At 35.4% G+C, this 27,249-nt stretch overlaps 1 protein-coding gene and 2 long non-coding RNA genes across 4 annotated transcripts in view; 1 reads left to right on the top strand and 2 right to left on the bottom strand.

The window, feature by feature from the left end:
* The window catches only part of LOC144232683 (uncharacterized), a 477,063-nt gene that overhangs the window by 40,198 nt on the left and 409,616 nt on the right, over nt 1–27,249 (bottom strand). The window lies entirely within an intron of this gene.
* Nucleotides 17,016–18,072, bottom strand: LOC144232682 (translationally-controlled tumor protein-like). Its single transcript, XM_077765525.1, is given in 2 exon segments — nt 17,016–17,964; nt 17,967–18,072. Coding segments are annotated over 2 exon segments (507 nt in total). The 5' UTR covers nt 18,040–18,072; the 3' UTR covers nt 17,016–17,530.
* LOC144232681 (uncharacterized) lies at nt 18,215–19,950 on the top strand. Its single transcript, XR_013335486.1, has 2 exons — nt 18,215–18,304; nt 19,509–19,950. It is a non-coding gene; the product is annotated as an uncharacterized LOC144232681 (long non-coding RNA).

Raw genomic sequence — 27,249 nt, 5'->3', positions numbered from 1 at the left:
TGTATGTGGGAAAAATAAAACTTGATAAATTTAATCTGGACAATTGTATATTTAGAATTGCCTGCACAATTTGGCTTTTCTATATAGTTTTAGATTGCAAGTTACATCATAGGTCTTAAGTATTTATAAGCTAACAAAAACGGTCTCTTTTATATAAATATATTTTTTAAAAAACCTTGGATAAAGGCTGTTAAGGAAAGCTATTTCCAAAGTCTGCAATAAAGCCACAATTGGAAATCTGTTAGCTTGTGTTAACATTCTATTTGTTCATGGCTTCACAAGAGCACTCAAGTTTATTTATGGATGTGTCTTCATCTTCGCAGTTCAAGTATCTACTTCTCATTCTTTTCTGTTATGATTATCTCTTTTTCTGAAAGTTAATACTTTGTCAATATAGCACATTTTTAGAAGCTCAGTTTAAAATCTGATCAAACTAGAAGTTGAAACAACACTAGAGCTCCCTTACAGAGGCATTTTTTTGAGTTTATGCCAGGGGACTCTTCTACATAGATTCCTCTAGAACTTCTGATAGCTGAAATTGTACCATATCAAGTATTTTTTATGTGTTGAATACAGACTTCTTTCACAATGAAAAGCAGCTATTGAGGACACACTTAACTGTAAATTCTTACAATCTTTACTTATCTTATGCCATCTGTGTCAGATTCTGGTCATTCTATCCTTTCCGTCCTTGAAAGAGCATGTTGTGATCATTCTTATTACAAAGTGGGTAGGGTGACCTACCTTTCTTTTTCCCAGTTCACTGACAGATGATGAACTAAAATGAAAATTTAAATGTTTTTCACCAAATTTAGTTTATTTGGGGGGATCAACAGTAATTTAGAATTGAATGTAAACTTCAGGTAACTTTTCTGAATATTCCTTCTAGAGCAGTGAGTAGTTATAAAGTAAATAAAACTAAAAAGAAATACTTACTGAAACCACATACCAAGTAGTATTATAATAAAAGTTGCCTCTCAGTTTATGTTTTAGATTCCATCTTAAAATGATTAACCTGAAGCCTTCCAGTTCATCAAAAAAATGTTTAAAAATGTAAATAAGATGGAGGCTAAATGAAAAAGGTAGCATTGTTTCTGCCTTACAAAAAAAAAAAAAGTAGGTTCAGCACATTCAAGGTAAAACATATGGCAGCAAAATTATTCTTTTTCCAGCAATCACAGTGTCTTAACATCATAACCTTATTTTAATGGATGTGTCAAGGCTGGTAAATCTTGGAGTAGACATGTATTCTGCATTATCCCCATCTTACAAAAATATCCATGAAGTTTTCTTTTCGAATAAAGACAAAGTCAAATTATTCATGGGGAGGGAAACACAAAGCAACACAAAAACAAACTTTAAAGAGTCTTGGGGTTATTGCCCTTCACAGAAAGAAGCCTGTCCTGAATGCTTGATCACACACCAGGGAAACAAAACTCATTATAAGCGACTTATTCCAGTTTCAGAGATCCACGCCTCTAAGGGGCTATTCAAAATAACCGTGAAAAAATTATTTTACCAGGTTTGAACATAAAATAATGACATCATCTTGATTAAGTTTACTGCTTCTAAACTTGATATTAAACTATACTTAAGGTAATTAGTAAGATATAAAATAACACCTCATCTACCATGTTTTCTGTTTCCAATTAGAAGAGTTGCCAGTAAGCCTTTAGTCAAAATATTAGAAATCCTTTTCGTGTGTGTGTCTGTGTGTTTTATTTATTTTGAGAGAGAGGGACAGTGTGAGCAGGGGAGGGTCAGAGAGAGATGGAGACACAGAATCCGAAACAGCCTCCAGGCTCTGAGCTAGCTGTCAGCACAGAGCCCGATGCGGGGCTCGAACCCATGAACCAAGAGATCATGACCTGAGCTGAAGTCAGATGCCTAACCGACTGAGCCACCCATGCGCCCCTAGAAATCCATTTCTAATAGTAATGAGATATTTGTTCAATATTTGGGTTAGATGATTTCATCTCAATTAAGATATAATTGTAAAGTTATTCATAAGGTGCCTTTTATTTTTATTTTTTTTTCTTTTCTTTTTTTGAGAGAGGGAGGGAATGCATGCAAGTGCATATATGCAAGCAGGGGAGGGGCAGAGAGACAGGGAGAGAGAGAATCTTATTAAGCAGGATCCATGCCTAGCATGGAGCCCAAAAGGGGCTCTATCTCAGGACTCTGAGATTATGATCTGAGGTGAAATCGAGAGTGGGATGCTTAACTGACTGAGCCACCCAGGTGTACCTTTTCATATATTTTCAGATAAATGACTGATAGGTAGGTAGGTAGACAGATATGATAAAAGATATGATACTGGCATTTTTATACAGATTTTAAGTCCAAGTAAATCAACTGAATATTTTTTCTGTTACTTGAGCTATTTACATTTCAGTTATTAAAACATAAAGAAACTGTCAGTTTATGTCCAACTAACTTGTACAAATAAATCTAACATTACAGAAATGAAACCCCCAGGCCTCTTTAAGACTTTTTTATTAACATGCACATTTATTTTAGAGAAAATAAACCAGTGAAGCACTAAGCAACAACCGCTACAAAGACAACAAAAGTAAAACCTTGTGCATCTTCCTTGCACAGGGGCCAAGGGAGAAAAATCAAACCCAGTGGTTAAGGATAGTCTTGGAGCTGTTGATCAGAATCTGCTGCTTTCTATGTGGAGGTGGACTAAAGCAGTGCAAAATGGAGCCCACAGCCAAATAACTGAATAAAACATATGGTTCAGGAGCTCAATATATACTGAAGCTTTAACTTTAGTACATTGATTTTTAAGCTTCCTCTTCTAAACTTTGGTATAATTCGAGAATTCAAATTCAGACATCCTTTTAATTTAATTTTTTTTTTCTGGAGAAGGAGTGAGACTTGGTACTTTCACTTAAATTTTTACCAGGCTGTTCAGATCCAATTTTTCTGTCCATCATGTTAAACATTAGTCCATGAGGAGGGGGTGGGGGAGGTCTCTAAAACATGCAGCATATCTGTTCCCATGTTATTTATAATAAAATCATGAAACAGTATGTAGAATGTAGAATCAGAGACTGCCTACTGCCTCAGTTTCCTTCTTTATCCTTTATTAGTATGAACTGAGGGGTAGTTTGAGAAGGCTTTAATGTTTGGTTGTGTTAACAATAAACCTTGGCACTCAAACCCTAAATGTAGCATTTAGTGAAATATTATTAGCGGCTTCAAAAGTAACATAAAACAAAACAAAATAATAAAATAAAATAAACCTTTTATGTTCAAATAGATTTGGGAAATGCTGCATGCTAATTTCCCTTCCCGAGGAATCATGATATTAATATTTTAAAGATTTGGAGAAGTCTCATACAAAGAAATATGAGGAACTCCCAAAAAAGCACAACCACAACAGATCTGTGCAGGGGCAGTTTGTTAAAAGCTTGAAGAACTGCCTTTTCCATAGCAAGATTTAGGCATTGTTACTATAGAACATATGTCTGGACCATATTCATGTCTTCAGCATCATTTACTTTATATATTATGAGCCTGATCTTTGACATACAAAAAATAATGAAACCTCTACAAACACTACACCCCCGATTTTGGACAATCATCTTTTCAAAACCTTCCATTAAAGTTGAAGTAGGGAATGGACGGGACTCTAGGTGAAACATTCAACCACTGCAAACTCTTTGTTATTATTAAATAAGTAATAAACTGGGAGGCCTTCTTTCCATTCTGTCTCTCTCTCTTCATCCTTCCCTACCTCCCCTGTCTTCCCATACGTCTAAAAGTCTATAAAATTACTGTTTGCCAAATTCTATTGTAGTAAAATGCAAATTCCTCTTTGTGTGAGGTTTCATATTCTAGTGAAGGAGACATTAATGAAATAACCACAGAATTAAATGTAACTGGTAAGCTGAGTCTAAATTTATAAAGGTAGATAAGAAGATCTGCCATTGTTGGGCTTGGGATGGGAAGTGGCTGGAGACAGAGGGCAGGGGTTAAATATCAGAGATACGTTTCCCTGAGGAATGACTTCTACACTGAGATCAGTTTAACGTGGTTGCTTTTAGAATCTTAGTAACCATTTGAAAATGAAAAATGAAAGTACAGATTAAACTTACTAGAAACAGCTTGTCTTTTATACACACTGAATGAGTTATTTTTAATCAGGTAATCAACAATTTATTAGTGGATCCAACCATGAGCTCAATACCAGGGGAGATACTGAAGGTGAGGAAGGCTTGGTCCTTGTTTCAAGGAGTTTGCAAATTAATGAAGGTGCTAAAATGGAGGAGGTGCATGAAATATACATTAGTGCTCATGGACACATTTGGGAATGCATATGAAAGAATTCTGAAATCCTTTAAAAACTGCATACCGCCATATCAATTTATAATTTCATATGTCCTCTTATAAACTTTAGCTATATTGAAATTAAATGAATAATGGAATTCGTGAGGAAAAGAATCACACACGAGCTTCAGAAATCCTTAAGATGCTTTACTAAATCTTATAAGAAGACTGCTTGTTGCTTGCAGTTGTTCAGGCTCTGACTTAAGCCTGACAACTGCTTACTGATGGGGTAGGATGAGCTCACCACACCTTTAAAATATTTTCTGAAAAGGGGTGCCTGGGTGGCTCAGTTGGTTCAGCTGACTTTGGCTCAGGTCAACATCTCACGGTTCATGAACTCAAGCCCCGTGTCGGACTCTGTGCTGACAGCTTGGAGCCTGGACCCTGGAGCCTGGAGCCTGCTTCAGATTCTCGCTCTCTCTCACTCTCTCTATTTCTCCATCTCTCAAAAATAAACATTAAAGAAAATAATAAAAATAAAATATTTTCTGAGAAAAAGCGTACCTACGTACAGTTTCCTTAATGATGTTAGTTCTTTTTCTTCTTCTCTGTGACACTGTTATTAAGTTAAAACTTGAAATAGATTATTCTTAGCTATGCAAAATGTACAAGCTCAGTACTGAGATCTGTTGTGATGTTTTGAACTTTACTGAATCATGATTGTCTCTCTCTAGAGAATGGCTGTTGTCCACAAGTCTTTATTGGATATCCTCTGGTATTTTGGATGAAAGAAATATTTAAGAGTCTAAATTATCTTCCCACCCATCCCCCAGCCCCCCAAATTACTACATTCAGAAGGATAATGTAATCAATCTCTCCTTAGTCTTCACTCTGCTTGATTTTAAAAATTTTGCCTATATCTAATTTGTACTTCAGTCCTTATTTTTTTTTTACTCCTTGCTGTATAGAAAAGACACTCGGTTTTGTTGCTGGCAAAAATCAAGAAAATAGTTACATAAAAAGTATGTTGAAACCATCGCAGATGAAATCAAATTTGATTAATTAGTGCCAATGTAGATTTCTGTGGAGCAGCTATAATAGCAAGACAGGGTCTTGACACAGTTAAATGGTTTTCAAGGAGTGCCCTTAACAAGCATGTGAATTCTATAATATCATTTTCAGTCTTTATAATTATAATGAAATGTTCTTCATTAAAATGTCAAATGCATCAAAATCTAGTACAAATTGTAGATAAAGCACTATATTTTTAGTTCCCAAGCACTGAGCTTATTTCTGCCAACAAATATTCACATGTTGATTTACTTAACTTATAAATTAAATGATGTTAGGCAATTTTAGCTCTTCCTGAAGACATGAGTTTTTATTTTATTATTTTATTTTATTTTATTTCATTTTATTGCTTTTTTTTTCAAGCTACATTGTTTTTTAGTCTAGTACTTCCAGTTTACATATTAATTTTTCAGACAGGAAATGTTCTAGAAGTGTGTCTACTCCTCATTTGAACAAGCCCCCGATCTATCAGCAAAATTACTGACAGACCGTAAAATAGGTTTTTCTTGTTTTAGTTTTAAATAAAGGACTTCATACAGAGGTTTAACTAATGACTCTTTATGACTCTAAATGAGAGGATGATTCACATGTTTAAGTAGTATACTTGTATTTCTGTAAAAAAAATTATATAATCTATTGAGCATTGTAATTCAAAAATATATTACTTCTGTGAGGTAATTCTTGACGAGTCATTGATTTTCCAGTTCTTTTACATCTGTGCTACTCTGGAAAAACCAATCAAAAGATCAGAAATAAGGCAAGTCATGAAACCTAAAAAACAAGACAGAAAGTGCTGGGTCATAGTAGGCCATCAAGTCATTGATGGATCTGGTGAAATTTACCTGCAGGAAACTGAAACCATTCTATCCATCTTAATGAAGAAGGTTTAAATACAGGAAATTAGGTTCTTAAGACATCAGCTGGAGGACAGCAAGAGGTTTTGTAAGGTGACCTCCCAGAAATTACTCCAGAGTTCCATGAAGCCCAATAGGACAGACAAAATACCTCTGCCACCACAGGAGGTGGGCTTCAGGGGGCTTCTGCTGCAAACTCACTCAAAGAGCTTCCTGCTGTCCCCCCATGTGGAAGCTCTCCCACCTCTGCCCATCGCCTCAATTCACCACTGCCACATCTTCCTCAGTCTTCCACAAAGCTAATGACTGCGTCACAAATGAAGAAAATCCAATACTTCAGCTATCTGTGTACATCATCAACAAAGAATCCTCATACAAAAAATATATATCCAAAGCCATAGATGTCCCCCACCTGCCTTCCAACTCTCTCATGAGTGCATCAAATTGGAGGAATAATTTACGTATGGAACACAACTTTTGGGATGCCTGAGGAAGAGTTTACCAAGTTCTCATACTTAGGAGTACACAACCAGAGGAGATTAGTGCAATTCAACATCTTCACTACAACTCACTTTTTCTTTCATTTTTTTAAAAAATATTTTTATTTATTTCTAGGAGAGAGAGAGAGAGAGAGAGCGTGAACAGGGGAGGGTCAGAGAGAGAGGAAGACACAGACTCTGAAATAGGCTCCAGGCTATTTCCAGCCGGCAGTCAGCACAGAGCCCGACGCGGGGCTCGAACCCACGAACCGCGAGATCATGACCTAAGCGAAAGTTGGACGCTTAACCGACTCAGCCACCCAGGCGCCCCTTTCTTTCATTTTTTATATTTGTGTGTTCCATTCAGAATATTTTTTCCTTTTACCATTGTCAGTATAAACTTAGCTGTTTTCAACTGGAATTTTGAAGCCAAGTATGTTAGAAAATCAGATGTTTGTATTTAACTAACTGGGTAAAATCTGATACTCCTAGTGTTTAGAACCTTTAATTCATTCACTGGGGACTGGAAATTAGCAACCACGTAAAGTGTTATTTTCCTTAGGAAAATTTGCAAGTCATCTGAATCTTTTCCCAGGTTACATAATAGCCATATTTCAAAAGACCTTAGATTCAATTCACTTGGTTCATAAAATTTCTATTGGAGTCACAGTTTGTGCATTGGAAACATTTTCATTTATCAAAGTCCTATTCTCTTGATCATTTCCACCTCTATTTTTTTTCCTCTCTCTAAATCCATGCCAAATCACAAAACAATCCAGGACAAATTCAGAAAACAAACATTCATTTAACTAATATGGTATGGTGCTTTCAGATATACAGATGTGTAAATAGTTTGATCCTCCCACCACAAAGTTTGGATTTTAATGGAAAGCTTAAAATGTAATAGTCACTGTAATATAAAATATAAAACTGTATCTATACATTAGAATTTCTTTCCTTCACTTTACTTTTTTCACCACATGCCTTGTGGTCTGTACCTCTTTTGTCTCATTTTTGTTTGAAGATCTATTCTTTAAACTTAAAGATGTTGAAATCTAATATGGCAGTCAGGGCAAGTAAATAAAGCCATAAATAATAATATAAAAATTGCTTAAACTCAGAGGTGCAGACAATAAAGATGTCTGTAGATATAGCTTTGAATTCTCCCTTGCCAGTATTCAGACACAAAGCACAGATGATCTGTCCTTTAAAACATTGTTACATTTGTGGGTTTTATTTTCTTTGTGCTTCAATACCAGAGGCTTGGCCTTAATGACACTTTAAACTCTTTTTTCCCAGCTTTCAGTTTCTGTTTACATGATGGTACCCGTTTCTGTTTTTCTCCATTTGTCTTGTCCCTGACTCTACGTCTCTCTTCTAATTCATGCTGCAAATCCTTGTCAAAAAGAATCTTGATCAAATATCACTTTCTGACATCTCCATGCTTAATATTTTTTAGTAGTTTGCTGTTCTCCATTGGATCAACTCACGGACTTATAAAAGGGATATATTAAAATTATTTATCTTATAATCTCATTTTGCACATGAAGAAATAAGCCTCAGAGCATGAGTAACTTTTCCATCCACTTCAACTTAAACATTTAGTGGCCTCCATATACCCATTCATTCAGCATTCATCAAACATTTATATGGTACCCAGATTGATTCAGCCAAGAACCACACACTTTCATCCTGGTCTCCCCAGTGCCTAGCAGTGTACCTGACTCCTACAGCAGGTGCAGGCAATATCGATCACATGGATAAATGGGTGTACAGATGGATGAGTGACTGAGAGAATGTGAAATTTTCTGGGAATCCAAAAACTGCAACAATCTTCCCTTATAACTCAGGGAAGACACTTAGGGTTGGGAACATGTCCTAGAAGGTAAGCTAGAATACTGATCTCAAAGCTGTATCTGTACAGCAAACTGTCCTTACATATTTCAGGTAGGTTTAAAGAATTTAGTGGAACTTAGGGGGTAATGTTTCCCAAGCTTTGGGGCCACCTCTGCCAATGACAAATCCTGTGTTGCCCTGGAAAGAGACACATTTCCAGCATATATTACTTGTATTCATTCATACAATACATATTTATTAGTGGATACGAGATTCCTGATCTTGTGGAGATTACATTATAACACACACAATGAACAAAAATAATGAAGTATTTAATATACTATGTTAGAGGTTGATACATGCTAAAAGCAAAAAAAAAAAAAAAAGCATAACGAAGCAAGTTTTATTGGGGGTTCTGGGCAAGAGAGGGGGCTGATTATAGCATTTAACTGTATGGTGAGGACCAGCTTCATTGACAGGGTGAGAAGTGAGAGCAGAGGCTTGAAGGCAGAAGATGATGTTTCAGGCAGAGGGAATCGCTGAGCAAAGCCTTGAGGTAGGACTTTGCAGGTGGTGTTTAGTGAAAAAAGCAGTGTGGTTGTGCAGCAAGGGAACACAGTACTCCAGACGTCAGAGACAAGATGGTATTTGAAACATAAAGTAGAAGCTCAAGTTGAGCCTTGAAGAATATGCTACTTTCAGTGAAATAAAGAGTTACTTCAGGGTTTCTTACAGAGCTCATTTCTGCTTCTGTACCATTTATTATGCTATTCTTTCATTCATATATTTATTCACTTAGTTTCGTAAATATGATATCATGGATTGAAAGACTGAGAAATAGGGAGAAGTAAGGCAATCAATAAATTTGAATGAGAGGAAAAATATGACGACAGAATTCACGTGATAGAAGGATATTAATTTACAGTCAAATAGACACTGGAATTTATGATTTCTGAAGGGGAAGTGTTCCAGAGATAACAAAAATCTTTTCCTATTTCTGTTGGTTCAAAGTTGAAATTGCACTGGAGTGCTAACTTTTGCATTATCCTAATTAATCTAAAGTGAGACTAATCTCATCTCCTCTTCTGTTTTCCTATACCTAAACAGTTTGCACACTTGAATTAATTGAATTCAACTCAATATGTTCACTGAGGCTGTGTGATATACTGGTGAAAAGCTCCAGTTTCCCATATCGGTCTGCCTGGTTTTAAATATTGATCTTACGATTTACTGGCCATATAACCTTGGGGGATTACTCAGCCACTCTGTGCCTCTGTTTCCTAATCAGTAAATTGTAGATAATTATAGCACCATTTGCATAGGGTGTTTGTGAAAGTAAAACTAGTAAGAGCTTGTGGAATACTTAAAATAATGTATTTCCCTACGGACAACAATGATGCCGATGATACAGATGACCATAATACTCCCACTGTGTGTACTACAAGGAATTCAGAGATTCCTTAAGGAATAGTCCTGATTTTCACAGCATTTTAACCTGTTACCTCAATATGTCTTCTGTTTCATCTAACCTTCTACATGCATATTCTATTTTCTTAATCAGATGACATGTTCCAAAAGGGTAGATATATAATAACTCATATATATGCCATTTATATATTATACATATTTATTTATGTCATCTATTTATACATTTGAATAGGAAAATATAGATTAGCTATACACTGGATTCTATTAACTTAATTGTTTTATTTCTTTGAAAGTTTTTGTTATTTGTTCTTTTTTTAAATTGTTACTTATTCTTTGGCTGAATCATATTTTCACTTCTGAAGCTCACTGTGTGATCCTGAAAGAAATGCTCTGAAAATCAAAAATATCCTTGCCCCTCGAATTAATCATCAGATCTTCTGAAGTAGACATTTTATTGCTCATTGTCTTTAAATACTTCGTGGTGAAACTTTGGGGGATTTCCAGCAGCAGTGCTTCAGACCTCCAGAGCAGGTCTTTGCTCTATAATTCATTTCTTTATAAGCATCGTCCCGGTAGAGTTAACAACTTCCTTTTCCTCAATGTCTATATGTTTTAGGGCTGTAACAAGAGAGCTACCTATAGATATGATATAAATCTTGATATTTCTATGTTGATGAACACACTCCTCTTCTGATCTCTATCGGTGTCTTCACATTTCAAAGAGTGTAATGTATCCATTTTGGATTACAGGCAATGACATAGTAACTATCATAATTTTGCCACAGTTTGGTCCCTATGGATAGTAATACTTAATAACTCTTCTGGTCAATTATAATATGGAAGTGTCACAAACACAGATTGGCAAAAGGAATAATATTATGCCTAACATTGCAGCAGCATGGCAGTTGACATCGATGGCTTTGCCAAATGGCAGACTGGCAATTTTAAGAGTCTCTTAATAGCCTTAAAGCTCTAAGTTTTTTGCCATCTGAGTCATTTCTAGATTTTATTACGAAGACATAGGATTTAACTATCTCTACAAATTCATAAAAAGATCAACAACAACTATGTGTTAAAATAGCACATTTCTTAAAGGAAATTCAGGCTCAGTTTAAACTATATTCTCTAAATGTCTCTGAATAATAGAAACAAATAAAGGTACATTTAATAATGCATGTATCATTTTAAACACTTGGTTAAAATAGAGATGCTGAAGTTACATCTTACATTTTATGAAAAAGACTCTACTATGTTGTTTGGATAGAGCATTATCTTGTCAAATGTCCCAAGCACCGAGGAGTGTGCCTTGCACAAAGTACTCCATAAACATTTTGAAAAACTGTGTAAATTCTATCATTCCTTCCCTGTTTCATGATCAATTTACATATGATTCTTGTTCTTATCTCATAAATATTTTGACCCTTAGAATTGACTTACAGCTTATAAACTATGTGCTATGCAACATATTTTTCTGTTTTTATGAAACGTTTTCATAACTATGTTCTTGCATGGATTTGCTACTTTATTTAACACGTATTTATTGACCATCTACCATGGAATCTTTGGCCTCTAAAAGTTTATGAGGCAACGATGCCTCCAGGACATCACAACACAGGCTGATTGTGTTAAGACAGGTTCATTATGTAGCGCAATGGCAGTGTAAGGGACAACCAAATAATAAAATTTGGGAGGAGAGGATAAAAAGACTTCTAGAATCAAATAACAACAACAACAACAAATAACTAAGATGGGGAAGATAAGTAGGGGGAAAACGGAAGAGGGACAGAGACTGTGTGGTTAACAGCCAGCTAGTGAGTGTCTGTTTTGCACATTGTCTCCCAACTCTGGGATCAGAAACATTGAGTAGCTAGAAATAGACCATGGTAAAACAAAAAGCAAAAAACAAACAAACAAAAAAACCCCAAAACCAAAAACAACAACAGCAACAACAAAACACAACAAACAAACAAAACAGGGCTTTTTGTTTATTTGTTTAATTCTCCCCTACCCCTGCCCAGTCGACTTTCTATTGCATCCCTGGTTATGACAGAGGGAAAGAAAACTGAGAATGATGCTGACAGAGAGAAATAGCTTGCACAAGGACCTCGAGGCCAAGACCTCAGGCCTCCTGGCCAAAACATTCAACATGGCTGAAGAACGGCATTTGACAGGGAGTGTGTTGAAGCTGGAAAGATAAGCAGAAACCGTATCACAAAATGTCCAACAAACCATGTCATGTACTATATATATATATATATATATATATATATATATATATATATATACACACACACACACACATACATTACAGAAAATACAATTGGAATGTTTTGGGGGAAAATTTGAGTGTACGAAAAATGTTAACTTGTTCAAGAGAACCTGAATGTCCTGTCACTTCCATCTGCCTACCACTTCATTTTTTTCTCTGGGGAGAAACAGCAGTGTTGCTTCTCTTACTACTTATGATAGGTAGTTGCCCTTGGAACTGTGTCTCTAGTATTTGTTTTAATGTTTCTTTTTTTTTTTTTTGAGAGAGACAGAGAGAGCATGCATGTGCACACATGTGAGCAGGAGAGGGGCAGAGAGAGAGGGACAGATAATCCCGAGAAGGCTCTGTACTGATAGTGCGGAACTCAGTGTGGGAACTGAACCCACGCACTGTGAGATCATGACCTGACCCAAAATCAAGAGTTAGATGCTTAACCAACTGAACCACCCAGGTGCCCCTCTTGTATTTAAAAAATTCCAGTATTTCCATTTGTTTAACTTTCTGCATATAAAAATTGTCATTGTCTTTTTGTCTTTATTTTTGTGAAGATGATAGTTTCAAATGATGCCCTTCTTTTACCTGCTCCCAGGAATAATTCATTGTTTTTACATAAACAGTACTTTTCCTTCCCTACTTACTATTCCTGCTTTCCCATACAGATGGTAAACAGTGATGAGATTACTTAATTTTCTCATTATCATGACAAAATCGGAAACCAGAACTTCCTGCACAGAGACAGCTTTGCCTAGAAGAATGTTTTCTCTGTAATTTATTGTAGCCATTCCCAGATAATTTGAAGCTGTTTACTACATGAATGGAAAATTACACACAAATGCAGATTGTTATTTTGGGATAATTTCCCTTCATTCTGATCTGACGAGCAAGAGTTCCTATCCAGAGCGTCAGCCATTCCTGGAACCAATTACCCTTTGAATTCTATTTAGACACCCCAGCTATTAACTTAAGGCTGAGTGTTTCCTTCTATTAATAGAAGAGAGTGACATTCTAGTGCTCATAAGAATCTATTTCTCTGTATTTACCTGTCCCTTAAGAGTTTCCTGGACTTTATTTCAATATTTCCAATAATTTGGAAGTAATTTTGTGTTCCTTATTTGTGTTTGTGACTGGAGGTGTTATCTTTATCTTTTGCTTGTGTTTGTTACTGGAATTTTCCATTACTCTTACTATTTATACTACTGCACTAATTTGTATTATGATGTTTACACTCTGTAAGTTGCAGTATTTCCCAACGTGAACATTTTATGACATTTCACACATACTTTAAAAGTTTTATTTAGCGTTGTGGAGACTGCATGGCCCCACCATGCAGTAATTCTCCGCTTCTCTTATGCTGACAAAATTTTCATGTAGGCACAAAGATAACAGAAAAAAGGCTACATTTCCAATCTCCTCTTGTAGTTACGAGCGGTCCTGTGTCTAACCCTTGGCCAACTGAATGTAAATTGGATATCATGTGCAGTTTACAAGGACTTCCTCAAGAGACACTGTTACATGCTCATTGCCCATTCTTTTCCATTAGTCTCTCCATCCTATTGAAATGCAGATGACTCCTTAGACCCTACGATTAAGGAATGGAGGAGTGATAGATTTCATGGAGCCGACTCATCATACAAACCATAAACTGCATTTCCTCCAGAATAAGCTTCTAATATGTTTAATCCACTATTAACTTTTTCCCCTGACATTCAAACCTGAACAACGTTTAATAATGCATGCAGTTAAACATATTTTTTCTTTATGAGTTTTTGTTCCTTTGCATTCATGTTAAGGCCTTCCACCTTAGTGTCAATACAACTTTTAAAATATGAAATTATTGAACAGTTAGAAGACAAAGCTTTAGTGAATGAGAGCAAGGAATCAAAATGGTAAGAACAACAGCCATACACTGCTATAGCAGGGATGCGAGGAAAATGTTGCAAGAATAAGGAAATAGTTGACAGTATAAAATGCTTCAGAACAAATGAACTTGAGAAATGTACCCTGACTTCGGTATTATGAGGTATTTTGCGATCTTCAAGTATGCAACTCTACGCTGTTTTCTGGGCTGTTCCATGTTAGCACTGATACTGTCTTTCAGTTTGTATAGCATATAATAATATAGTATATGTTAAATATATATTATTAGTATATAATATATTTTGCATTTTTATTCACAATGCTTTATATTTACATTATATATAAATTTATTGGAAGTTTTTAATGCATAACGTTTCCACAGAAATTGCTGCATCCTTTTTTTCCCATCGCCATGGTTTTCTCTGAGTGGAGTATACACCCCCATATTGTTGTTGTTAGGCTCAGCCATGTGGCTTGCCTTGGCCAATAGAGTAGGTTTGAAAGCCTAAGAGGTGTCATGTGTTTCTTCTCATTTCTATTGCTTTTTGCCATCAGAAATAAAAGAACATGACTTGAGCAGTGAACCAAATATACAACCTAAGCAGAGCAACCCCAGACAATCCACAAAAAGAGGAGAAAATTAAATGTTGTCATAGCAACATTTAGACGCTTAGAGGTGGTTTGTTACATACCATTATCACCACAATAAAGTAGTATACATTTGGTAAATATTTATGGAAGTATAGTGATAGTAATAATTTGTGCACAGTAAAAATCCTTTTAAAGGAAATAATATAAGTGATTAAACTTCTGCATTACTGTAATGTTTACCTTAACTTCTGGGAAAAAAAACAACATGTCATTATGGCTATTAGTTTAGTAAGTACTATTGTAACAAAACTGCTACAAGTTTAGTAACTTAAAGAAACCAAAATGTATTATCTTGCAGAGTCTGACACTTCTCATGGGGCTAAAATCCAGATGTTAGAAGGGCTATATTCTTTCTGGAAGCTCTAGATCAGAAGCACTCTTGTCTTCTGCAGCCTCTGGAGGTTGTCTGCATTCCTTGCCCTGGAGACTTCTTCCTTTATCTTCAAAGTAAAAAATGTTGGGTCAAGTCCTTCACCCACTCAATCTCTCTGACCTACTCTCCTGCCTCTCCTTCTACTTTTAAGGACCCAGTGATTACATGGGGCCACCAAGATAATCCAGGGTAGTCTTGTTTTGAGGTTGGTTGGCTCCATCTGCAACCATCTTATTTCTCTTCTGCCTATGTAGTGGGGTGAATGGTGGTCCCAAATATATGTCCATTTGGAACCCATGAATGTGACTTTATTTGGAAAAAGGGTAAACTTTGCAGATGTAATTAAGCATCTTGACATGAGATTATTCTGGATTAGGATAGGCCCTATATTCATGACAAGTCTATTTATAGGGAAGAAAAGGCGAGAAGAAACAGAGAAAAAATCCACATAAAGACTGAGGGAGACTGGAGATACATAAACCCCAGGCAAAGAGTGCACGAAGCCACCAGACACTGGAAGAGGCAAGGAAGAATTTCTTCCTAGGCCTTCAGAGGGAATATTATCCTATCAACACCTTGATTTTGTACTTCTGGACATTACAGCTGTGAGGCAAGTGTGTGGTAATTTGTTATGTGACAGCCCTAGAAAACTAATACATCATATTAAGTAGCAAAGTCTCAGGGTCTAGGCATTAGGACATGACATTTATGAGAACCATTATTTGTCTGCAATATGATATGACTATACTAAGTATCTGTAACTATACCCAGTAATGTCATCATACAAAATTATTTTAATTTTAGAGGCCCAGTACGTGTGCGTGTGTGTGTGTGTGTGTGTGTGTGTATCTGCCCAGGGTCCAGATTCATTGCTTCAACCCAAACAAAACAATAAAATACCACCTTATTTTATTAACATTAACAAATTGATGATTTTAACATCAACAATAAATTATATTTATAAAAATATTCAATTATCTCTTTCATTATCTATTGCTCTATAACAAACTTCTCCATGACTTAATGGCTTAAAAGAATAATTATCTTACTTTCTCATTCTTCAGTGTCTCAGGAATTTGCACACTTGGCTGGGATCATTCAGTTGGTTGCATTCACCTGGTGGCTTGCCTGGCCTGGAAGATCTAAGAAGACTTTCCTCATATGCCTGCCACTTTGATATTTATCCACATGGACGAACTCTCTCTCTGTTTCTGTCACCCTCTCCCTAAGTGGCTAGCTTTGGTGTCCTCATAATACATTGGTCTTAAAATGGGCAAACTTCACGCATGGCTTCAAGAATGGTGAAAGTGTTATGGCTCACCATCATGCTCTCATGTTCCATTAGTCAATGCCAGCCCCGGGGCCAGCCCATTGTCAAAAGAAGGAGGAACTGGCACAACATTCTTTCAGAAGAAGAGGTAAGGAGTCATGATCTTATTTAATCTTCCACACACAGGGCCCCCTTCACAGGTAATGACTTATTTGGTTGCACAGGGCTTCATACTCAGAAGGAACTGCACTTGGTTTAATGAATCACTGTGTTTACATTTCTGATAATTTTTGAACAATGAGTCCTACATTTTCATTTTGCACAGGGCACCACAAATTATGTAGCCAGTTATCACACATTAATCAGAGGGATGAAAAAAAGTATTAAACTATTTTTTCTGGTGAGAAAACAGATGCTTAGATGTGAAATAATTTGTGTGAATTTCCATATACAGCAAGGGGTAGAATAGGATTTCTAATTTCAGATCCTATATTCCTTCTATTTTACTTGATTTCTTATTATAGGAATCTGCTCTTTTTTATGTATAAAATAAAAATTCCCAATTTTATTATGTGTCTATTATTTGCCATCCTAGGAGCTTGAAAATCTCATATGTATAAATAATAACACGATTCTTTTTTTTTCCCCAACTGCATTAGCCTCTTTTTATTCTTTTGGTAATCTCTTCCAGAGTTACTTCCATTTGCAGGTGATGGAATGTGTAAGGAATCCACTTCAAATGTTGGCACAGTTATGAGCATGGTCTTTTCCTTTACTCGAGCTCAGAATTAAGACTTTGGGTTCTTGTTTTTTATATTTCAGTCCCAGAAGTAGTTCTCACGGTAGAAGTTATCTGCAGGCAGTCTTATGCGCTCTAGTAGCAGCCTACACCCAGGCTCCAGCTTCCCTAGGACACTACCCAGGATGGATTTAAATATGGATTAAACCAACAGGCATTCTGGTAAATGAGTTTAAATCATTTTAAACAACCTACATGACATGCTTTCTTAAAAACAATGCTTCCACTCCACATAAATCAAGGTCAAAGTAAATGAAGAGCTCAAGATGTCATCAGTCCCATTTGTCTAAGTCCTGGTGTCGGGTGGATGAGCAGCAGCTAGTTATGACAACAGGTGATCCATCCGAAGTTAACACTCAAATTTGTTAACATTTTTCCGTTTCTAAACCATCCTTAAAGGAGATCATCCATGGGGTCACACCATCCTCGCGATAGTCCAGCAGGGCAACCATGCCGTCTGGATTCACATTTTTACCAATAAAGAACTGGTCGTTTTTGAAATTAGCAACGATGTGCTTCATCTGTTCTGCAGCCCCTGTTAGAAAAGGTTTTACTCTATCTGGCCTCTGTTCTTCAAGCTCGCCTTTGATTGATTTCATGTAATCTTTGATGTACTTCTTGTAAGCTTCCTTTGTGAAGCCGGTTTCCTGCAAGGGATGGTTCATGACAATATCCACACCGGTGACTACTGTGCTCTCCGTACCTTTAATCTCAGGGCCTTCAGTGGAGGCATTTCCACCTATGAGTGAGTCATCGATGTTACCCTCTGTCCTACTGACCATCTTCTCCTCCACCGTCTGTCCACGATCTCTGGAATCTTGTGGATGTCGGAGAAAATCTCATCATGGCTGATGAGGTCCCTGTAAATGATCATGACAAGCGGCCGGAGAGACGACGAAAGCCCTAGCTTAGCAGGAGCGAGAGCTCTGAGCGAGCACGGTGCAGCTAGAGCGGCACTCGGGGGGCGGGCGGACAATGCCTGACGATTCGTTATCACTATTATGTCACAAGGGGAAAAACCCTCTCTCTTCAGAAGCCAGAGCAGTCCCCACTAAAAGACCCAGACTGGCTCACTTTGGTCACATGCCCGTCCCTGGATCAAACTGTGACCTGTGGAGTGGCATATTCTAACTGATCAGGTTTGAGTCTCTTGCATAATCCCCAAACTGGAAGTTGTGCTAAGTACCGCGCAAATCTTATGAACTAAAATGGAGGACAACCAGATTGCTAAAAACATGGTTGATAGGCAGATAAGATATGTCTACTAAAGTAGTTAAGATGAAATATTAAACCTTATTTATCATGTCAAAACGTGTAGTCATTTTAAAACCACAGTGTAGACTTCTGGGACTAACTCTGTCATTACTACCATCTTATAGTTCAGTTTATTTTCAGTGATACTATGTGTAATGATTTGCCTGTGTTAGAAAAACTCCTATATGTACATTCACAGCTTAAATGTGGCATCTCATAGGATATTTAAAGAAGCAAGTATTGTTAGTAAATGGGCTATCCTAATTCCTTGAGTTTTTATGTGATTTGAGGTTAGTATTTGTAGATTGTATACTTTATGATATTTCTGTGCGGACAAAGTCTGAGATCACGGTCACGAGAAAAATGTTATTGCAGCGTGACTGTAGAAAAATTAACTGCCATCTTTCCCCCCTTGCTTTACATTAGTCTCTATACTCGGTAACTGTCTGCATTAATTCATTACAATGCTGTTATTCTCAATCGCATATGAAAGCTAGAAGTCTTCTTTTCATCATGAAATATTTTGGCTCAAAGCAGTCCTGTGGGTTTTTCTTTCTTCGGTGTAATCTTATTTCTTGTAATTTTTTGTGAAATGTATAACCTATATAGTCATTTCCAGGGCAGAAATTGACAGATACATACTGTGGACATTCTACGTGAAGTTGTACTTTTGGGACATGATCCATTTGTTCTAGAAACAAGTAACAAAATATGTTGATAAACTATTGAGAACAAAGTTACTTAAAATTGATATTAAAGCATAACTAGAAAACACTTTTAGACCTATCACAGCTGGAACTAGTTTTGAGTTGGCTGTGATGAACTCCTGAGTATTGTGCTTTTTACTCTTTTTTATCAGAGAGATAAGTCTTTGCTATCCTTTCCAAATACTTCAACAACAGAGTAGAACTATCTTGTAGATTAAATGACCTTTTAAACCTCTTTATCTTATAATGATGGAGTTTACTCTGTGACTCTTGTATACATTACTCCTACAAGCCTTCTTGGTTTATTTGGGTGCAAACATGCAATGGTCATAACAAAAACAGACAAAGGAAGAAAAGTTTACCAAGTAATCTTTTCAAATAGGTTGGACAACCAGATGGAACTGAACTTTCTGGAAAAGCTCCTTAAGAGGGATTTTCTCATCTGGAAAAGGCATCCTTGGTGCTTCTTGCAACTTGTACCTAATGTTAGGAGTTCCAGTAACCATCTTGTGTCCTTGAAGTTGGAAACTATGGTAACCAGAGAGATAGAATGCCTTCAAGTCCTTAAAGTGTTTGTGGAACGGCCACAGCGGCCCTGGACTGGCTGCCTCTGTACATCCGGTACATGTGATACACAACTGATATTTAAGGAACTGAAAGCTTTACCAATTTACTGCTTTATTACTTTCTGAATGCAATTCCCAGGTTATAAATTTGTTCTCTTTGTGTATCTGAAATTCTGTTTTGTTTTTACATACTTCTCTCCTTTTTTTCAATATTCAAATCATCTCTCCACACTAACATCAATAAAACTAATTACTGTGTTTCGGTTCTATTCAGATTTACATTTTTTTTTCTTAGAACACAGTTCATGTAAATGTATTGAAAAATGTAAATCGCTTATCCAAATGGATCTGATGCCACTAGTTAATTGATGATTCTAGTAATATAAATTTAGGAACACACAAATGCTTCACAAATACTTATGGATTGACTATAACAATTTTTTTTAAATCTATGGATTTAGGACTCATAGAAATTCTAAGTTATAGTTGCTGTTTATAAAGAAAAGTGTGATAGCCTTAAATCTAGATATACAGATGGAAAGATAATGATCAGCCACTGACAGAGTCCTACTCCCTGAAGCATATGCAGAGTCTCAGTTGTGCTTTACCCACAGCTCTTCAAAAGATTTTTGATCCTTAGATAAAGAATTTGTTAATACTTTAAAGTTTTAAACTTAAGATCTATAAAGATTTTTCTTCTTCTGAGTCTCATATGTGATGGCTTTACTTAAGCAAAAAGAAAAACAAAACAACACAAAACAAAAAACCACCCTACAATATCTAGACCAACACTTACCCCAGGCATTTTTGGGACACTAATATTACAGTGAAAAAAATGTAAGAGATGTCCAAAACTCTCTAGCTAAAGACATAATATAATAAAAAGAAAAATGACCCAAATATTGGGTGCTTTATGAATTCACAATGAGGGATATTTAATTATTTTCCTATCCTTAAAACTTCTATTATTTCCCCCTCACAGTCTTGCCTAAGTCGGGGTATAAATGTAATACCATGTTTCATTATAAAAGCCCTTTTCAATATCTCTTCATCGTAATGAATTTAATTGTTTTCTTTTATGTCCTATGTCATGTTAGTTTTGAATTTTCTTCTGGAGACTATAGCATTTTAACCTACACCATTGTTATCTGTGGGTTGTTTTTTTTTCTTATAGGATTTTAAGTTTTCAGAACCTGTCTATATTTTATTCTTCCTTGTGAGCTCTCCACCATCCAGTTTCTTTCCATTCTAGCTATTCAATCAATATGCTTGAGCACATCCAAAAATGACTAAAAGAAACTCCTTACCATAACTGCATCTAGAGAGGAAAGTGCTATCACAGCAGGTAGGGCCCAGGAGGAGCTTAAAGTTCACATACTCAAGCACTCAGATAGCTGGGACTGCTTTTTGTGGTGGCACTGACATTGCCTGAGGGATATATATGAATGGTGAAAATTAGTTTTTTGTTTGTTAAATCATCCTTCTTTAGGCCTGTGAAGATATTACTTTAATATAAATATTCCATCCCCCAAATCTGATTCAATTATTATGGAGTGAAGCCCTGGGATCTGAATTTTTCAAAAACCCTTAGGCAATATTGACATAGATGACCCAGGCACTCTCTTTTGGGAAACAGTGTTCTAATTCTTTCTTCCTTACATGGGTGGTTGTTAGCTTTTGAACATATCCCAAATAGCCTTTGTGTTACTAACAGAAAACAGAAAAAAAAATGGAAAAAGATAAATTTGGCAATTAAAAATTTTTTTTAAAAGAACAAACAAAAAACCCTAAAACTTATTTTTAGCGTGATAGTTCATTTCGTGAAATCTAAATTGACTACAGGGATATGGAAAAATGGAATTCATGTTTTTTCTTCCTATTTAGCATATTTAATAATTTTACATATAATAATTTTAATATTTAAAAATAGAAAGTTTAAAGTCAATACCAGTATCTACTCAAGGGAAATTTCTATTTCACTTTTAGAATACTGGTTGTATAGGGTTATATTTTGCATTAAAATATTATTTCTCTTTTCTGACATTTAATTCCCTAGAGTAAAATTAGAATTCATTTGATATCTTTTGTTGGTTGTAGTAAGATATTAAATATATTTTTCTCTTTCTTATACAAAGTGATGTAACAGAAATTTTGACCATTTTCCTTATAGAAACAGTCTCTTTGAAAACTTGTTCTTATTTAATAGTATTACACTTGTGAAATAATTGTAGAAGTATTTCATAAAAAGTTTTATGTCACATATATTCATTTTTAAAAATGGTTTTAGTGGGGTGCTTGGGTGGCTCAGTTGGTTGAGTGTCCAACTTCAGCTCAGGTCATGATCTCATGGTTCATGGGTTTGGGCCCCACGTCGGGCTCTGTACTGACCACTCAGAGCCTGGAACCTCCTTCAGATTCTGTGTCTCCTTCTCTCTCTGACCCTTCCCCGTTCATGCTCTGTCTCTCTCTGTCTCTTAATAATAAATAAATGAAAAAATATTGTTTTAAATAAATAAAATTTAAAAATGGCTTTGGTAATATATAATGGGATACATTGATTACTAAGCTGTTAATCCAATGCCTACATCATTTAAGTAGATATTGTGTTTTCAATAATAAATTTCTGTTCAACAAAGATTTTTTAAATTCCTAAATTATTTTCTATATAGGTTTTCCCACTGGTAACTTTCAGTTCTCATGATATTCCTGAGGTGGAAATAAATATAAAAAGTATGTATGGTAGAATTAATTTTATTTTCCATAAAAATTTGAATTTGTGGTTTATGATCAGTAAAGAAAATTTATTGGCTGCCTAATACAGAAGATTCTGGCTAAGTGCTTTACATATATTATTGTCTTGACACTTTCAAAAACCTCAAAAATAGGTACTATTATTAAGTGCCTGTTACTATTGAAGATAATGGAGTCGACTCAAGTAATTTGCTGCAGGACACAGAGCTGGCAAGTACTAGAGTTAGGATTTAAATTGGACTCCATAGACTTCACTATATTTGCAATAATGATATTTGTTTAAAATCCATTTATTTTATGGAAAGAGAAAATTTCCTGTTTCTAGCTTTATATTTGGAGGTATGCTGTCATATGTTGCATGTTAGATCACCTATCCTAGTATTAAAAAATGACTCAGAAGGGGTAGTGGGTGGCTCAGTCCATTAAGCATTCAACTTTGGCTCAGGTCATGACCTCACAATGTGAATTAGAGCTCCGCTGTCAGTGCAGAGCCCGCTTCAGATCCTATCTCCTTCTCTCTCTGCCTCTCCCCCACTCTCTCATGCTCCCTCTACTCCTCTCTGAAAAATAAACAAACATTTAAAAAATGACTCAACTACAAGCATTTTGAGAAGAGTAGTTTATGTGGGAAAGAAAATGCAAGTTTCAGGCTTTTGAAGTATTGACTCACAGATTTAAAAAAAAATGCAAAGGTATCTGTAGACAAAAGCAAAAACTCCAAAAGAGTATAAAATGTTGGGTTAACATTTAGCTGTTCTGATGGAAAAAAAATGTTTCTCATAGAGTTATTATACCTGCAAATATATATCTTCAAATATTGCTATTCTAAAAGCCAAAGATAAAATTATCTTTGCTAGGAAATCTGTAATTTATAGGAAAAAAAATAGAGTTTCATTTAATTTGAGGATGAAAACCAGACAAGGTGACCCAGGGATCTGCTTTTCTTTTTAACTTTCTTTTTAATTTGTAGTGCTGATGCTTCTTTCTTTTTTCTCCTCATTTGTGGGATGCTATCTGCATATCTGTTTATAATGTAGGCAGTGTAAGAGGTATCAGTTTTGCTTCCCTGTTAGTGAGCTTCACTAGATAACATTATCAATAATAATGTCAAAATAGAACCAAACAGAATGTCACTCAGTTTACTGTATAATATGGTCATAGGCAAACTCAATTGAAAAATACTCTCATTGGCTTCTGGGGTCAATGTCCCAAGAGATAATTTATAAAGCTCATGGATCCAAGATAATTCATGAAGGTCATGTATCCAAGGCAATGTTAAGGAATGGAAAAATGGTGCCACACACACACACACACACACACACAAACTGGAAAAAAACACTTATATATAAGACCATAGGGATATGGACAAGAGCTTTTAGTATGGAAAAGTGGAGATTTAGAAGCTCTAAATCCTGTGGGGATAGTTTCATTCTTTGAATTAGCTACTTAGAATGTGTGATCCCTTAACCTTTGGGGCTGTAGTGGTAAGACAGATAGACTCTCACTTAATAGGGATGGCAATGGGTAGATGAGATCAGCTCTGATTTGTGTTTTGGGGAAAACTCCTACTTTACTTTTCCTTGAGGTTGCTTTTCCTCAAAGTCTGACACTAGACTGACATTGCCTCAAGACTGTGAACCCATCAAAGTTTACAGTGTCTTGTTTTTTAAGACTTTTTTCAATTTTATTATTTATTTTGAGAGAGAAAGGGAGACGGAGAGAGGGAGAAAGAGAGGCAGAGAGAGAGACACACACATAGAATCCCAAACAGGCTGTGTACAGTCAACATGGAGCCCTGAGGCTGGGCTTAAACTCACGAAACCCTGAGATCATGACCTGAGGTGAAACCAAGAGTTGGATGCTTAACCGACTGAGCCACCCAGGTGCCCCAAAGTTTACCGTCTCTTAAATCAGGCTCAGAGACACATGCGACAGGCCCCAGACTAAAGTTTTCTGCCAAACCCTACCTAGAATCATGTGAGTTGAGAGGTTAGCATTTCTCACTAATGTATATGTCTTTCCAAATTTCAAATCATGAAAAAAATCAGTCACAAAATTGGGAAAATGCAAAAAAAAAAAAAGTTTCAGGCCATAAACAAGAACAAGAAATGCTGATATGTGGAGTCAAATAAGAGTGTGATTTATGGGAACAGGGACAGGAGCACATTATACAGAAGCAATCAGGAAGTAATCAGCCCCCCTTCTAGCTGTTGCTACGCAGTATGTGTGTGCTTGTGGTTGAGTCTGCTGATAATGATAAGTCATTCTTGTAAATAAAATTAAAACTGAATTAATATTAATAGCTAAGATTAATAGGTAATATATAGATAAATAGAAAAGTATACTTAATAGATAATATAAAGCTTATAAATGTTGTTCCAAGAAATAGAAAAGTTTTGAAAGCAAAACAAGTCATTAAATTCACAAGTATGACATGTGATTCTATGTAGTGGTAGGAGATCTTAACTGCTATTCATTTATTATTATTTTTTTAGTAAGTTCCGTGACCAACATGGGGCTTTAACTCAATGACTGCAAGATCAAGAGTCACATGCTCTACCCACTGAGCCAGCCAGGTGCTCAAAACTGGTATTCAAATCTGATAATGTTCATTAGTATTTTCCAGTGTTTCAGTTTCTCACTGTAAGTTACAGTTCTTTGTAAACATGGTTAATTAATGTTCTTCATTCTTCATTGAAAAATTTTCAGATAAACCTAATAATTAGCGAAAAGTATGAAAAAATGTTGGAAATGTATTGCCAGGTAGGTTTTAAATCACTACAATGTAAACCATCATGGACTAGTGTACTTCAAAGGCATTTTGAACATTCTGACAGCACTCAAAGGGCACAATTCTGGTAACAATCCTTTGAGCCAATGCCTACTGCTTCTTAGAAATCATGCACAATTTGGTAGGATATCAAGGGACAGTATTTAGAAAAAAATTGTAAAATACTTTCTGTAGTAGACATTATCAACACCAGCATAAGGATGAGTGAATTCTTGAGAATTCTCCGGAATTCTCATTTCTTGTTTCTAAATGCCAAAGAATAATATTTTTTGGAACCTGGAACATACTAGCTAAGACAAAGTAGGTACTGCCAGGTTATGTACATGGAAATCTTTGACCTCTGAATGAAAAGAATGTTGATCCAATGGATTTAGGTCTCTGATGTTATTTTTCAAAATTTGTTGAAACTTATATTTATTGGTTATTTTAAAAATCTCTTCCTCTATCCTAATATATGCATTTAAAACTATATATTTTCTTATAAATGTATATTTTGCAAGTCAAACACATTTTCATATGCATTATTTCCATTGTTACTCATTTTGAAATATTTCCTAATACTCATTGTAATTTCTTCTTTATATATTTCTTAATCACAAATAATATAGGGAATTTCTTAGTTACATTATTGTTACTGTTTCTCATTCCCATTGTGGTTATAAAGCATACTTTGTATAATTTCAATTCTTTGAAAACTTTCGAGACTTGATTAATGGCCCAAGTATGCTTCTTTTTTGAGAATGTTTGAAGTATACTTGTAAAGAACATGCATTATGACTTGTAGGAAGTAGTGTCCTATATTTGTGAATTCGACTTTTGAATTAATACTTTTCCTTCTTTCCTCATTTATGGACCTCTCAGTTTACCTGTTTTAGGGCTTGTACTTGAATTCTCCATTTTCTTTAATAAGACATGTTTACTGCTGCTTATAAGTAATTTAGACTTAGTTCCATATTTCATCTTTTTTTATTGTTGCCTTTTGTTCTTATTTGCATATCAACCTTCTTTTTGAAATTGTCATTGTTCCTACAAAACATTAGTTTTTATCTTAATCACATTTGACCTCCAATTTTGCAGAATCTTCTTACTGAATTCAATGTTTCATATTTTCAAAAGAAAAAAATCACCTTTTAAAAATATAATTCCACTGTCTTTCTCCTTACTTTGTTTCTTATTAGAAACCAGATGTCTACGATTTTGCTCTTTTTTTATTTATCATTTTTCTCTGGCAGGTATTGTAATTTTCACTTTGACTTTTGCAGTTTTGCAATGATATGCTTATTTCACATCTTTAGTGTCCCTCTCTAGTTTCATAGGCTTAATATTTTCCTAGGGTTTTGAAAAGTTATCAGCCATTTTTGACTCATATTGTTTCTGGACAGGTCTTTTTCCTTTACTTCTAGGATTCTATTTATATGTATGTTAGGCTTTCTTGTGGTATCCCCTATGTCTCTTTATCTCTCTTTTATACTTTCCTTTTGTCTCTCTGTGCTTTATTCTCATGATTTTCTTTTGATCTTACAATATATATTCCAATGCAATTATTATCTTTAGCTCTAATTTCCTGCTAAAACTTGCCATTGACCTCCATGTACTCAAAGAATACATATCCTGATTATTTTCTTACTTTACTAGATGGTTCTTTCCACACTCCTTTGATAGTTAATCTTGCTTTACCAAACCTTCAAGTGTAAGAGTTCTTAAACTGTTGACCTTAGCCTCCCTATGCTCCGACTCTGTTTAGGTTATTTATGAAGGTCATAAATTCAAATATTATCTACTTTTTAAATCCCTTATTTATATCATCTTCTCCATTTTTTTCTTCTGAGATGAATATCAGTGTATCAAAAATATCTAAATTCTTTAGGAATCTTGTCCCATATATTTTTTCTTTCATTTCTGTTTACTTATGATTTCTATTTTTACTGGCTCTTTCCCTTCATGAATTAAAATGCTCATATCTTAAGAAAACCCATTCCTAATCTCATGTCCCCTTTTAACTAGCAATTTTTCTC

The sequence above is a fragment of the Crocuta crocuta genome, unplaced genomic scaffold (assembly GCF_008692635.1).
Source record: "Crocuta crocuta isolate KB4526 unplaced genomic scaffold, BGI_CrCroc_1.0 scaffold274, whole genome shotgun sequence".
NCBI lineage: Eukaryota > Metazoa > Chordata > Mammalia > Carnivora > Hyaenidae > Crocuta > Crocuta crocuta.
Note: the sequence above shows the minus strand (reverse complement) of the source record. Positions and strands in the feature narration are given on the sequence as shown.